The sequence below is a fragment of the Lacerta agilis genome, chromosome 15 (assembly GCF_009819535.1).
Source record: "Lacerta agilis isolate rLacAgi1 chromosome 15, rLacAgi1.pri, whole genome shotgun sequence".
NCBI classification, from domain to species: Eukaryota; Metazoa; Chordata; class Lepidosauria; order Squamata; family Lacertidae; genus Lacerta; species Lacerta agilis.
The window spans coordinates 32851173-32866922 of NC_046326.1; the positions used below are offsets into that span (position 1 = coordinate 32851173).

The window sequence follows — 15750 nt, forward strand, 5'->3', positions numbered from 1 at the left end:
GGTGTTCTTTCAAAACAAGTAAGTTTGCAGGCAATGTTAATCCACGCTTACTGTGTTTTTCTTTTTATATTAAAGCTGAAGCTATTAACGCAAAAGGGCCCGTGACTATCCCGTATCCACTCTTCCAGTCCCATGTTGAAGATCTGTATGTGGAAGGACTGCCAGAAGGAATTCCCTTCCGGAGACCCTCCACCTATGGGATCCCTCGCCTCGAAAGGATTTTGCTGGCAAAGGAACGGATACGATTTGTGATTAAGAAGTGAGTAAGTTCGTTTAAATTAGAGTGTCCGCAAATGTAGGATTCACAGTATCTTTTTCTGTAGAATTGCTCATCAGTTATAACCTCTCTCCCTCTCATAATATTGGCACTTGGGCGGGGGCTGTCTCAGTGAAATTTATTAGAAGTAGATTCAAGGCAGAAAAAAGATATATAAGGGCTGTGTTCAAATGATCAAACTTCAGCTTAATAATATCCCAGCTTGTTTGGAAGCTATTAACCATAGCTTCCCATTTTGGATGTTACTGGATGCTGTAGTGAACTGACTTCCTGGCTTGTTCTCTACTTGCATGGGTGGAAAAGTGAAGCAGCTGCATGTGTGTATGCAAGGGGCTCATTCTCATCTTGGCTCAGTGCACATATACAGAGCTTGCAGTCACCAGATGAAGTGAAGGGCAGGGAGACAATTTCATGAATGGGGGTTGCTCTATTAATGGCTACTACTATACATGATAGCTGGACAGGACCTCTATGTTCTGAAGAAATATGCCTATTGGATGCCAGTTGCTGAAAGAGAATAGGGTTGTTGGCTTTCCAGAAACATACAGCTGGCCTCTGTGGAGATGCTAGACTTGATCAACTTTTTGACTGATCCAGCAGAGCTGCTTTTTACATTCTTACAGCATTGTATTTGCTGCCATTTCATGTATTTCTGCAATGTTCTTTATTTAATGTATTTTTACCTTGCTCTTCAGTAGACAAATGGCTAAAGTAAGATCTGTAGTACGCAAGGCATGTCCTGCCTTGCAGCCTTGCAATTTAAAAGACACTTTGCACAAGAGGGATCAGGAAAATAAATAAAGGCAGGCGCCAGTTCATAAAATTGTGTGGTAGTTGTTATACCTTGAATCGAAATAATTCAAGGTTTTGCCACCTTGAATGGAAACAATTCAGCTATCCCATCTCTCCCTCTGCTGCAGTCAGGTGGAACCAAGTATTGTTCACATAGTCAGAATATATATTGGGGTGCTGCTTCTGCAGATTCTTCTGAACAGTCTTCAGATTTTTGCTGATACAGTGGTACCTCGACTTACGAATTTCCCGACATACATATTTTTCGACTTACGAATAAAAAAAGTGCCTGCACGCCTACGAATTTTTTGACATATGAACAGAAATGCTTTGGCGTTTTTAGATGCGGTTTACTTGACTTACGAATTTTAGATGCTGTTTACTCGACTTACGAATTTTTCCGAATTTATTCAAAAACTACTTCTCCCATGGCGCTTTGCATTTGGGAGGCTATAAAAGCCCTGTGCCATGCTTCCAGACCTGTATGTGGAGCGTTGGAGCAGTGTTGGAGAGGGAGAGAGAGAGAGAGAAAGATTTTGAGGAGCAAGTTGGAGTTTCTTTTTCCTGCTGGAAAGGTAGGTTGATTTTCCTTCTCTTTACTGTTGGGGTTGCCGGGGGGGGGGGTCTTGTGTGTGTGTGTGTGTGGGGGGGAGTTATTTCCATGCCATGAGGTTGTGTTTAGGTTTTCTGGGCCTGTGTAAGGCTCCTTTTTATTTGTGGACTTTCTGCTGTTTTAAGAGATTCTGGGCCTGTGTAAGGCTCGTTTTTATTTGTGGACTGTCAGGAGTAGCCCAGCTACTCATGAGGAGAGTGGGAGAGAAAGCCCTGCTCAGGAGCAGGACAGGGAAAGCTGCTTTTCAAGGGGAGACAGCTCACAAAGCTATAGGGAGCCCGGACCCCTTTTGCAGACGGACTCCTCCTCCTCATCCAATCTATCACAGGAATCTTCTCCAAGCGAGGGAGAGGAGCAAGGGCTCCGGGACACTGCTGAAAGACACAGCACCACCAGTCAGACAAGCCCACAGCTTCCGACACAGGCACAGCGCAGGGGGCTAGAGGACACAGGAGACATCGTTTCAGGGTGCCGAAGATCTGGTGTTGGGCTGGTAGCAGAAGGAATGTACTTCCGGATTCTGATAGTGATTGAACGGTCATGTTTTTAACTAGCTCTGCGTGTAAATAGCTATGCTTAATAAATAACTTCAGTCCTTCAACGGAGGCTTAGTAGTTACTCATGAGCAGCACCTGGGAAGATCCCTGACATGGACTTTCTGCTGTTTTAAGAGATTCTGGGCCTGTGTAAGGCTCCTTTTTATTTGTGGACTTTCTGCTGTTTTAAGAGATTCTGAGCCTTTTTAAGGCTCCTTTTTATTTGTGGACTTTCTGCTGTTTTGTCTTCAGGATCCTAATGATGTTTTTCTTTCTTTCTAGTGTTTGTGGTGTGATGGCAGCAAAGAAGCCAGCAGAGGCCGGGAAGCGCAAGAGGGAGCTGATTCTCTTGGAGGTCAAGCAGGACATCATCCGCAAGCATGGGCAAGGCATGCGAGTGGTGGACCTTGCAAGAGAGTACGGCAGGAGTGCTTCGACCATTGCGACCATCCTCAAGGACAAGGAGAGGATTATGGGTCGTGAGGCAGCCAAGGGTGTCACGATCCTTACCAAGAACCGCCCTGCCATCATGGACGAGGTGGAGAAGTTGCTGCTGCTGTGGATCCGTGAGAAGGAGCGTGCAGGGGACACTGTGACTTCGGCAGTTGTGTGTGCCAAGGCCAGGGCCTTGCATGATGACCTGATTGCCCAGCAGCCAGGAACTTTGCACAAAGAGTTCTTGGCTAGCCACGGGTGGTTTGAGAAATTCAAAACGAGGTCCGGTATCCACAGCGTTGTCCGGCACGGAGAGGCTGCATGTTCGGATCTGGCTGCAGCGGAAGAATTCGCCACTGAGTTCTTGGAGATCGTGACTGCTGAGGGCTACCTTCCGGAGCAGGTCTTCAATTGTGATGAGACCGGCCTCTTTTGGAAAAGGATGCCAAAGAGAACCTTCATCACACAGGAGGAGACCAAGATGCCTGGCCACAAGCCGATGAAGGACCGCCTCACCCTCCTCTTCTGTGCAAACGCCAGGGGTGATTTGAAGGTAAAGCCTCTGCTGGTTTACCATTCAGAGAACCCCCATGCTTTCAAAAAACATAAAGTGAACAAGGAGAGGCTGAGCGTCATGTGGCGGTCCAACACCAAGGCCTGGGTCACACGGGTCCTGTTTGTGGACTGGGTGAACCAGGTGTTTGGTCCAACAGTGAGGAGGTACCTTCAGGAGAAGAACCTGCCCCTGAAGGCCATCCTCTTGATGGACAATGCGCCTGCACATCCTCCTGGGCTGAAAGAAGACTTGGCGGAGGAATTAAAGTTCATCCGAGTCATCTTCCTGCCACCCAACACCACCCCCCTCATCCAGCCCATGGACCAGCAACTGATTGCTAACTTTAAGAAGTTATACATGAGGGAGCTGTTCCGGCGTTGCCTGGACATGATGGATGGGTCAGGCATCGCTCTGGCTGACTACTGGAAGCACCATTTTGACATCGTGAGCTGCCTGCAGCTCATCAAAATTGCGTGGGACAGTGTCAGCAAGAGGAACCTCAACAGTTGTTGGAAGAACTTGTGGGCAGCCTGCGTTGCCTCCACTGAATCCAGCACACAGGAGCAGGCCGTGGTAGAGGAGATTGTCTCCCTGGGGCAGACCATGGGCCTGGAGGTTTCAACACAGGACGTGGAAGAGTTGGTCGAGGGACACAACCTTGAACTTTCCACCGAGGACCTGTTGAGCCTACAGGAGCAGCAAGGGGTGTAGCCAGACACACCTGAGGAGCAGGAGGAAGAGCCAAGGCTGTTGCCTTCGTCGTCTTATAAGAGTGCCTGCGAACTGTGGGGAGAGCTGCAGACCTTTGTGAACGATCTCAGTGAGGATCAGGCTGCAGCCCAGGAAGCTGCGGAGCACTTTGACAATGTGGTCGTTGCCCCATGGCGAGCAATGCTCCGCAAGAGACAGAGGCAGCAGACCATTGACCGGTTTGTGGTGAGGCAGGCAAGGCAAGAACCTTGCTGTTCTTCCCAGTTGTCACCCTCTGCCTCCTTTTCCCAGAAATGATTTTTTTTGTTTGAAAATTAATGTTCATTGTGCCTGCCTGTCTTATTGTTGTAAAGTAATGCTGCTGTGCAGTTTGCATGCCTTTAAAATGCAATTGATAAAGAGTTTTGCACAAAAAACTGGGTGTCTGTGTCTTTTTCCTAGGCTCCGGAACGAATTAATCCGTTTTCAATGCATTCCTGTGGGAAATCGCGTTTCGACTTACAAATTTTTCGACTTACGAATCTGCATTCGGAATGGATTAAATTCGTAAGTCGAGGTACCACTGTAGACCTAATTTTATTCAAGCTTTCAGATAACCATAGTTCTGTTAGTTTTTGCCATTGGTTATTACAAATTATCACCATGGTTATTCTGAAAAGACTTGCTCTTTAATAAGTATGAGGCTCTCTGATCTTGGGGAAAAAATGTACACTACCAACCTGTAAGTTCCATCTTTGCTTACTAGTGGGGAAGTACTTCAGAAAATATTCCATAGCCAATTAGACTTTAGCAGATTGCCGACTAGAAGTGAAGTTTTTACCCTGTCACAGTATTATGAGCTTCATGCTTTAGGTATTGTATTATATCCAATGCAAGTCCTCCTCAGAGTTGACCTATTGAAAATAATGAACACGAGTAACTTGAGTTCATTAATTTCAGTTGGATACAGCCCTTGGTGATTTCTGTTATAATTTGTGTATCCCTCCCATTCCTGTTGGTAAGATTGGGGGGGGGTATTTGATGGGTGCTAAAAGTAGCTATGGGGCTAAAAGTAGTGGTAATACAATAGTAGTATGTTGATTAACAAAAATATGCCCTAAAATGTTTGCAGGCATGAGCTGCTAAATTCAACGCGAGAAGATCTACCATTAGACAAACCTGTTGCAGGAGGTAGGAGGGGAGTTGGTGGGTGTGTTTATTGTATTCATTGATTGTGTTTATGATGGCTTCCCAACAACATTGTGCTCTGAATGGCTGTCAAAGATAAATTACAGTATTACGTATTCTAAAGACAATTGCAGCATAAAATTTGCTGAGAGAGACCTAAATCCAAGCTCACAGCATAACTAAAAGTACAGTCATGCCTCATGTTGTGTCCGCTTCAGGTTACGTGTTTTGTCCCGCAGCAACCTGGAAGTACCGGAACGGGTTACTTCCGGGTTTCACCACATGCGCAGAAGTGCTAAAATGTGCCGTGTGTGTGTGCAGATGCGGCACTTCGGCTTGCGTCAGTTCCGTGTTACGGACAGGCCTCCGGAATGGATTCCATCCGTAACACGAGATTCCACTGTACACAACATACAGTCAGTTGAATAAATGTGTTTAGGGTATTGCTGTTGGGTCAGATTTGACAAGCGTTTCTTAGGTGAGCTGGATAGTAAATTGAGCGAAGGCATTATTGGTTGCGGCACCTGTCTGGCACTCTTTCCTCCAGGTGGCTTGCCTGGCATTTGTGCTGCTGCTGTTTTGGTGGCATATGAAGACTTTTAAAAGAATCTATTTTAGTCCTTCCTTTAATACTTTTTAATGGCTTTAATGCTGCTTGTGATTTTTGTTTTATGATCAAATTGTATTTGATACTTAGAATTGATCTTGTATATATTTGCAAGCCATCTTGGAAACATTTGGTGAAGGGCAGAAGAATGTTCCAGTGAACAGATTAAAACAATTTTCATCTCTTGAGCTAGGCCTCAAGAGGTGAACCTTAACTCTAAAAATGTATTTGTTAGGTTGAAGGAAGCAGAACAACATAGCATCTGTTTTTCTCTGCTTCTTTGCTGCCTGCTACCTGTAAGTTTGTGAGGGCTCCTAGGGACAACTTTCTTTTATGCCAGGGGTGGAGAGCCTGTGGCCTTCCAGAAGATGTTGCACTCCACACTCCCATCTCTGGGGGCCTATAGGTTTACCTCTTTCCTCTCTGCTTTTATGTGTTAGTTTCATGCACTTGCCCTCTTTCGCCACTGTGACTAAAAAGGGAGAAGGATGGCAAAGTGAATAAAGTTTTGCCAAATCAACAGTGTTTTAGCTTCAGAACGTTGAACATTTAAATCGATTCTTGTTTTTACCACTGATCATAGTGAAAGAAGAATGGTATGCCCGAATCACAAAACTAAGGAAGCTTGTCGACCAGTTATTTTGCCGAAAATTTGGTAAGTTCACTTGGCAGCAATCTTCATTGTTCAGTTGTGGTGGTGGTGTGTTCAGGACTGGCATGCAGATCAGAGATCGCTTTCCAGTTAGCAGCCACTAAAATTCAGTAGCGTGCTTTCTGTTTGTGGCAAAGAGAGTTAAGAATGCCTCTTAAGATGTTTTTACCTTTTAACCGTGTCCAGTGGCATCAAGATGGGGTGCTCTCAGGAGCCAAGCTGCTTCTGGCAGATCCAGGGCTGTTAAGACATGATCTGCCCCAATTACCTAGAAAGTGCTTGATTGAAGAGAGGTGCACAGGGCAGGAATGGAAATGCACATCACTTCCCAGTGCCCTTTTTTCTCTGTACCACATATGCTTGGGATATTAGACTGCAGCAGAAGAGAAAAGGACAAGGGGAGGCAGACTGCAGGGAGTTTAGCCGTGATTGGGGCAGGGCTCTGTACTCACCTGTATGTCCTTTCAGGAAGGGGTCCCTGTTCATAAAATGTATTGGCTATTAGTTTAATTAAAGACTGAAATCAGGGTTCTTGTTTGAATCTTGCCCATATTGTGAAATTACAAATGGTCTGGCTTTTTTCTAACAGCCGAGGCATTGGGAAGCACTGAACCAAAGGCTGTCCCTTACCAGAAATTTGAGGCGCACCCCACTGACCTTTTTGTGGAAGGTCTGCCAGAGAACATTCCATTTCGGAGTCCGTCCTGGTATGGCATTCCTCGGTTGGAGAAGATTCTTCAAGTGGGCAACAGAATAAAATTTGTAATAAAAAAGTAAGATGAGCTTTCTTTGCATTTCTGTTTTTTGAGATTAAATTTGTCAATGCCAAAAAAGGCCAACTTTTGTCCAGTTTTTCTTGATGTGTGTTAGAGATTGGAAATATATCTATAGGAATATACAACTTTTGACAGGTCAAAGTCTTGGCCTGACTTTCTATCTCTTGATTTCTCTAGCAACTTGTCTTGGCTAGAAGAAATCTGCTTCACCCTTGAACTTGCTTCAAAGATCAGAACTGTTACTGAAGTTTGTTTTCTTTCTTCATTCTTACATTGTAAATCATCCCTGAATTGGAAATACAGAAAAGGTTAAATGATACGTGAAATAAGCAACCTTCATTTTAGATGGTATCTTTTTGTTTAAAAAAACAAAACCCTATTGTCAACCAAAATGCAATTCACTAACTTGATAGTTTTATATGTTTCAAATGGATTCTTGGAACCTTTGTATTTTGCTGATCTCTGTTATTTTGCTTTTTAAAGTTCATTGTTTTGAGCTGGTACTTAATTTTTTTTTTAAAGTCAGCTTCACAATGCAGAGTGTAATCAATTAGTACTCTGACTTGGATAGTTGAAGGGTAGAAGCGCTAAAGATTGTACACTAAAGATTACTTCCCTTCCGCTATGTGTTAATTTTTATTTATTTTTTAATTACAGGCCAGAACTGCTAACAATCACTCCTGCAGAGATTACTCAACCAAGAACAAATATGCCTGGTAAGATGGGCATTTATGAAGTGATTAAACACAGACAGCATTACTTCTACCCACTACTTAGAGAGATGCTTTTTCTCCACTTAGTGTATTCAGATCCCATTTATTCATAGAGATGGGTTGCGAACTTTTGGAGCTTTGGTATCCACTTGTTTCTCTGTGCTAAGTGCATCCATTATGATGGGGAAAATATATTGAAAACATCCCACCCAGTTCTAAAAGGCCACAGATATTATTGCTATTTATTAAATTAGGTTAAACAGAAGAGGTTGATTCTACAAAGCAAAATATCTTAACTGCCAAAGGCCAGGGTAACAAGAGTATGGTGCAATTACAATGGTGTTTATTGAATGATGCAATCCATTATCAGAATGGGAAGGGAGTGACAGTTTTTGGTGATCCTATTTCTCTCTCAATTTTTCTGATGGATTTCTTCTGGAGGCACATGATCATCATTGGATCACCATCACTCATTATCTTCATTGTTAAAGCTAAATATGAGATGATATTTTTATCATTACTGTGATTTTCATGCTGTCCCTTATTTTCATTAATCTGGATGTTGCCTCATGTACAGTGACTCAGATCACTCACAACAGCAAGTGATGCTTTGAGAACCCAAATGATCCAAATTTTCCACCGTAGAGCAAAATTATATCTTGTTCGCTTTCATTTCATAGTCTGCTTCTAAGGATATGTATTTATATACATGCAAATCTGTAGGTTACATGTTTGACTTGATCTCTCACTAAGTGCCATCATTGCACGTTTACTGATGGAAGCATACTTTGTATATATGTGTATTTATTTTTTTATTCCCAGTCAAAGAAGATTGGAATGTCAGAATCACAAAACTGAGGAAGCAAGTAGAAGAGATATTTAATCTAAAATTTGGTAAGTTAACTGTTGGATATTCCCCTTGTAGTACCATTGCTTGATGAAAATACTGCAGAAGTAAAAAACACATTTTTTCTACATTGTTGTAGCATTTTGACCAATTGCCTTTATATATATATTGGGAAAGGCTATTTGTGTGAAGCTGTGAAAGTCAAGGATGCTAGATCTGGATCTTAAATTATGTGTTATGACTACTTGGAAATTTTAATGATTTTAATGTACATTGTGTGAATTTGTTCCATTTATAAATGGAATATAAATATTTTAAATTGAATAATTAATTAAAAAAGGGGGGTAGCCTGCCTTTGAAAGTAGAACTTGGATGTCTAATGGTCTATTGAATCCCTGCCAACTTGTCACCTCCTTTCTAGGACAAGCTCTGGGTCTGAGTGAAGCAGTGAAAGTTCCTTATCCTGTCTTTGAGTCAAACCCTGAGCATTTGTATGTAGAAGGTTTACCGGAAGGCATCCCCTTTCGAAGTCCAACATGGTTTGGAATCCCACGCCTGGAAAGGATTGTCCGAGGGAGTGGAAAAATCAAATTTATTGTGAAAAAGTAAGCTGGTGGTTGATCTCTTTACTATTTTTAAATTTACAATTTTATTGTTTTTTAAAGTGAAAAATGCTTGTACTGGAAAATCTGAAAATGCTATCTGCAGATGCAGCCTCAGTCTTGACTTATTACCCCAACAGGGATCTTTAATACCTAGGTCTAAAGTGATGTTGCTGTTGTTGTTAAAATTTATATCCTGCTTTTCAGCATCTAGGTCTCAAAGCAGCTTGCAACAATAAAAATCTACAAATTCTAGAAGAAATTAAACCCCAGAAATTTAAACAAAGAACATCAGAAAATTTTACAACATCAGAGAAGCATTCCTGATGTAAAGGCTTCCTGAAATAAAGCGATTTTAACCAGTAATCTGAATCTCAGCAGGGACTGTGCCTGTCTGAGTTCTGGTGTGAGTTCCAGAGTTGAGCCAACAACACTGAAGTCATAACTTCGTTTGTATGAATTGCACTTCTGGTCCATGGAGGACCATCAAGCTCCATCAGATGATCTCAGTGATCAATTTGGCATATACAGGGAAAGGCAGTACTTAAAGCTTTCTGGGCATAAGTTATTCAGGGCTTTGCACACAAGCAGAAGGACCTTGAACCTGTCCTGGTTGCAGATGGGAAGCCAGTGCAAGTCTTTTAGCAACAGTGTCATGTGTTGGCAGTAGCCTGCTTCTAGCACCGGTCTACCCACAGCATTCTACACTAGCTGAAGCTTCTGGACCAGACTCAAAGGCATCCCCCCATAGGGTGTGCCACACTAATGGTTGGTGCTATTTCCAAACGAAGAAGAAGAGTTTGGATTTGATATCCCGCTTTATCACTACCCAAAGGAGTCTCAAAGCAGCTCACATTCTCCTTTCCCTTCCTCCCCCACAACAAACACTCTGTGAGGTGAGTGGGGCTGAGAGACTTCAGAGAAGTGTGACTAGCCCAAGGTCACCCAGCAGCTGCATGTGGAGGAGCGGAGACGCGAACCCGGTTCACCAGATTACGAGTCTACCGCTCTTAACCTCTACACCACACTGGCTGTCTAGATAGAATCATGGAACCATAGAATTGTGGAGTTGGAAGGGATCACAAGGGTCATCTGGTCCATCTCCCTACAATGCAGGAATCTTTTACCCAACATGGGGCTTGAACCCACCACATTGAGATTAAGAGACTCATGCTCTACCAACTCAGCCATACTTCACTGTGGGGTATCATGGAAATGTGAAGCAAGCTTACATGCAGGATGGATGAAGCAGACATTCAAGTAATCATTCTTAAGACATCAGCCACCTTTGCAGGGGGTGCTATGTGCAGTTTATTTGTCTTGAAATCACTGGTTTCAAATGTGTGAATATGACAGCAGCATTTAACTTGAGGGGTTGGGCAGGTGGTTATTAGTTGCCAGGTTCCACTTTTAGCACTGTAACCATTGGGCCCTCTTAACATGATCATTAGAACGTTTCAGGCAGACACACATAATTTTGAGCTGCTGTTGCATTGTGCACATTTGGGCAACTTAGAAATTTCAAATTTTATCTCTGGAAAATAGCTGTTGTTAAAGTGATGTTGAAACATATATTAATATTTGGGTATGTACAAACTGGAAAGTTACACCGGTAACATCTACAGTTAAAACCCATCTTTTACCGGAGATCTTCCTCCCCACTCCCACCCCATGTAGCTGTTATAGGATCCATATGGTTTTTACAAGGGGTTCTGCCCCTGATCGTATTGCTCGCCAACCCCACCCTGGTGACAGCTGCCTGCGCCTCTCACTTGCTTCATCCTGCCATCCCACTTGGAGATTTCTCCCCTTCATTCCTCTCCCTGTTCCCAGGCAATGCCAGCAGCAACAGTTGCTTGCACCACCCACTCAAGGCTTCTCAGGCTTCCACCACCCTGTTTAAACTTGGCTGTAGTTGTGTGTTTGCTTGCCAGCATGAAGATGGACGAGTACAAATATTGTATGTAATATACTTGCATTGTTATGAGAGCACCCTATTAAAAATGCATTTTCTAATTTATAGGCCAGAACTTGTCACCTCTTATTTGCCTCCTGGATTGGCTAGTAAAGTGAATACTTCAGGTAAGTGACTAAACACCAGTTAGAAAGGAAAGGGATGTCATCTTCACGCACCGCATGGTGTTTCGGAGTTTTCAAAGCAAGAGATCTGAAATCCAGCAGGTGTCCTCACATGCTTCTTTTACACAAAACAGACGGAGTAAATAGTTTGGAAACTAGCGTAAGGATTTCAAGAAGTCTCTCCGCCCCATGCCGATTTAGGCATGCTAGTTAATTGTGGCAGGGGACATTGACTGAAGCAAGCATATCTACATAGAGCTTTAGAAACAATAAACAAACTTCCTTTCTTTTTAGAACCCCAAAGTCCGATCAGCTCAAACTCTGCACGAAGTCCTGTAAGCAACTCCAAGATTCCAGAGATTGAAGTTACTGTGGACGAAGGTATGGACTTGACTAAATATGTTTGCTTGAGAATAAGTAGCTTGGCTTGAGAATAAGTAGCTTGGTTACTGAATGAGAGTTTCTTCCATCTGCAGAACAGAGCTTCTCTGAAAGCTTAGTCTGTTGTGGAGAAGAACCATCAGCAAATCTTCTCATTCTTAATCATAGAATTGTAGAGTTGGCAGGAATCCTGAGGATCACATAGTCGAACCCCCCCCCCCACATTGCAGGAATCCTGCCCACAGCCATCCAGTGGGCTTGAGCCACCAACCTTATGGTTAGCAGCTAGACACACTGACCCATTATGCCACCTATGGTATGCTATTCCCAGCACAGATTTTATGTATACCGGTACCTTCATTGGGCTAATAGTTCCTAATTCCCCACCCACCCACTCCTCATTTTCCAATCATTGTATAGAGAGATGTCTGCATTACCTTTCCAGTTGTGTGGATTGTGAGTGTTGAAGTGAATAAAGCAACATCCCCTAAAATGTGGATTTCTGCCTTTTCTGGCAATAGAACAGGGAAAATCTACTCACATGAGTTGGGACCATATGTGTTTGGGGTGTGTGTGTGTGTGTAGCAATGAAAAGGGCTGATTTCATCAGTTTATGCGTTTTAGATAATAAATTAGTTGAATCCAAATAAAGTAGCTTAACAGCAAGATTGATAACTTTAAAAAGCACACTTCCTTGAAAAATGGGGTAGCTGCTTGTTAATATTATTTTCAAGGGTAGCTGAACACTTGTGCCATGTCCACTAAGCTCTCAGCAGGTTTGAATTTTTAGAGTAGTATTGGAAATTCTAGTCTTGCATGTTCATGTTGTAAACTAGAAAGTCATTAATTTACATGGGATGTATTGTGTATGTGTTAACACAGGTCTTGCTAACAAGACTCAAACCCCAGAAGTTAAAACTAATCCTCAAACCAATGGATCCAATGTAGGCTTTAAACCAAGAGGAAGAGAGTTCTCTTTTGGTAAGTTCTGGGGGAAACTGTCTCCTTCCAAACTGCATGCCACTATCCACTTATTCCTCCCTCCCTTGCAGTATAGGGATATTTTGATGTATAGGAATATTTTGATGTACCTTACAGAGGGGATGTAAAGGTTACAAGCTACTGTATGTGAATATGTTAGAACATTAAAAAAACATTATATAAATGTTTATTTCATTTCATTTATTAAACATATTAGTTGCTTGTCACCGGAAGATCTCCAAGTGACTTACAGCATAAAAGACAATACATAATACCATAGGGGGAAGGGGGGGAAATCATGTAATACATTAATATTTCATAGAACATAACATCCTGGGGGGAGGGAATACCAGCCATATAAATACTAGTGATTAGCATTAACCATACTCAGATAATAAACAAAACAGTACTCTGACCCTCTAATTAGCGAATAAACAAAATCTTAACCTCCCATTGTCCAAAAAAGCATTCACATTGAACCTTCTCCCCCCCCCCCAGAAGTCTATTGTCCAGGCCAGCTGTTACAAGTCAGTGGTGGATGGGTCTGGTGTCCTCCAGGGATGGTGTGGCATCTCTCTTCTCCCTTCAGGGTGGAGCAGCAGCAAAGCAAAGCAGGAAGTTGGCAGCAAAAGTTTCACCTGCCTTGCCGTTGACCCAGCTACTGCTTCTGTCCTGCTGCTGGTGCACCTCACTGTACACATCAATATGCTTTGCGTGTCCATATTGCCTACAATCTGTCCCAATGGGCGGGGAAGGAAAGGGATGTCTTTGTCCAGTGAAAATTGCCTGGCTGGTCGTTATTTTTACTCTCTGCAGTTGCACATGTGGGTTCTGCGGCTGCATATAAAACACCTTATTAAACTCTCTCACCTAATACACCCTGATGAAGAGTAATGGTAACGCCTCAGGCGCTAGGTTATAAGAATTGCTCAGCTGGATCAAACCAAAGGTCTACCTAATCTTGCATTGTGGACTAACTTTAAACTTTATTGTATGTTACAGTTGCCTATTTGAATTCAGTCTGATTCACTAACTAGAGAATATATTTACACTCTTCCCAGTTTGGGCATTAAAGTGCAGTGTATAAATGTAAACAAAGCAATTGAAATCCTCATTTTTTGTTGGTAACTCTGTTAGGAATTTAATTACTTAGGGGCTGCTTGCCTTACACCTAGTACCTAAAAAGAGAAAAGTTAAGTTGCACCTAGGACAAACCCATTTTCCCCTTTATATGTAGAACTTGCTACTAGTTTTTTCTTGCTCATTATACAGAGGCATCCAGATAACATCACTTGGTATTTCTGTAGAAGCAAAGAAGTAGTGGACCAGGGTGCAGATTACTGACTTACTCTTTTGATGTTTTAACAGAGGCCTGGAATGCCAAGATTACTGACCTGAAGCAAAAAGTTGAAAACCTTTTCAATGAGAAATGTGGTAAGCATACTGAGCCTTTTAAAACATTATCTTAGCACGTCTGAGGGGAACTTTTATCAGCAAAATATTTGACACATTCATAAATTTACAGCCTAGTTCTTATTATTAAGTTGGTAAATCAAAGTCTGACTGTACCACTTTATACTGCAGGTGAGAACTCGCAGATAATAAATGTAACAGAATGTGATTATTGTGATTTGGCTTTCTACCCTGTTTTTTGCAGAAACAAACTGATTCTCTTGCGCGAAAGGAAAGAGGTTAAGGTTCTTCAGTAACCTGTTTTCTTAATTTGGTACATCGGCATATGGATAATATCTGTAGATTCTGGATGTAAAGCCTCTTTTGTTCTTTAAGGGACTATGTTACTGTTGTGTAAATATACAAGCAGGAATTGATAAGTCGACAACTGATGGATAATGGGAAAGGAAAAAACTAAAAAATAAATAATTGTAAATGGAATATAAGGAATGAAATGTGAATTAGAAATATGTAATATCAAGTGGGGGAAAGTAGAGACATCTCTAGGATGAAGAGCAGGAAGTCAACTTTTTGGAAAATTTGTATTAAATTAGATGTAGTTTGGCATTGATTTGTTAAAAATTTGGAAAACTAATAAATTTTATTTGGCAAAAAACATCTGCAGATTCTGGATTTTCGTGCTGATTTTCAATATTGGTTGAAAGATTGCTAATGTGCATTAGGGCCGAGTGAAATTTGTGTGGTGTTTATTTTTACAAAGCAAAAAGTAATTTTGCCCTCTCCAAAATGTCTTCTCCAAAAGAGCAGTGTTCCATAATCACCTTTCACTACAAAATCATGCTCTGAATGGAGGAAGAATGTGCAGAATGTATTACCAATTGTCTCCTGCTGAAGGGGCGACAGCACTACAAAGTGATTATTTTGCCACCTGTTCTATCAAATATAACTGGAATTGAGGACTTTTTGTGGAGGGTCAACTCTCACAAAAAGCCACGTCCCTTCGTGTTTTGGCTTAGCTCTAGTAACCACTAGAACGTGAGTGTGAGAGAGAAATTCAGCCAAGGTCCAGGCCCCCACCCCTCAAATATTGTGAAATACATTTTATTTTAGGGGAAGCTCTTGGACTGACGGAGCCTGTGAAAGTCCCTTTTGCACTCTTTGAGTCTTACCCTGAAGATTTCTACGTTGAAGGCCTTCCTGAGGGAGTGCCATTCCGCCGCCCTTCTACGTTTGGCATTCCAAGATTGGAAAAGATCCTCCGAAACAAAGCTAAGATAAAATTTATCATTAAAAAGTAAGCCAAATGTAATGCGTACCACATGACTGGCCTCTCTGAACAACTTAAGTACAGAGTTCAGCCTAGACAGATGCTGGATTCTTCCATCAGAGAAACGAGGCTGTATTTTAGACTAGCAGTACTCATGGTAGGCTTCCCTAAGACTTGGGCAACCTTGTTCCAAACATTTGGAATAATAACTAATAAATGCAAATATTTCATTTGTTCATAGTCATAGACTCCTCAAAAGTAAGGATTCTAGCTGAACAAGTAGCATCTTAAAATTAGTTGATAAGGGTTCACTCTTTCAAACTCCATTTTTTTAAAAAAAAAATT

General features: G+C 42.1%; 1 protein-coding gene across 15 annotated transcripts in view; it reads left to right on the forward strand.

Annotated features, from left to right (window-relative positions):
- The window catches only part of GTF2I (general transcription factor IIi), a 60909-nt gene that overhangs the window by 34330 nt on the left and 10829 nt on the right, over window positions 1-15750 (forward strand). For all 15 annotated transcript variants that reach the window (XM_033171992.1, XM_033171994.1, XM_033172000.1 and 12 more), the window contains 12 exons: window positions 76-259; window positions 5032-5090; window positions 6278-6349; window positions 6936-7119; window positions 7780-7838; window positions 8658-8729; window positions 9104-9287; window positions 11308-11366; window positions 11658-11744; window positions 12627-12725; window positions 14094-14159; window positions 15249-15432. In XM_033171992.1, coding sequence (XP_033027883.1) covers window positions 76-259; window positions 5032-5090; window positions 6278-6349; window positions 6936-7119; window positions 7780-7838; window positions 8658-8729; window positions 9104-9287; window positions 11308-11366; window positions 11658-11744; window positions 12627-12725; window positions 14094-14159; window positions 15249-15432 — 1309 coding nt within the window. The remainder of the gene's footprint in view (window positions 1-75; window positions 260-5031; window positions 5091-6277; window positions 6350-6935; window positions 7120-7779; window positions 7839-8657; window positions 8730-9103; window positions 9288-11307; window positions 11367-11657; window positions 11745-12626; window positions 12726-14093; window positions 14160-15248; window positions 15433-15750) is intronic.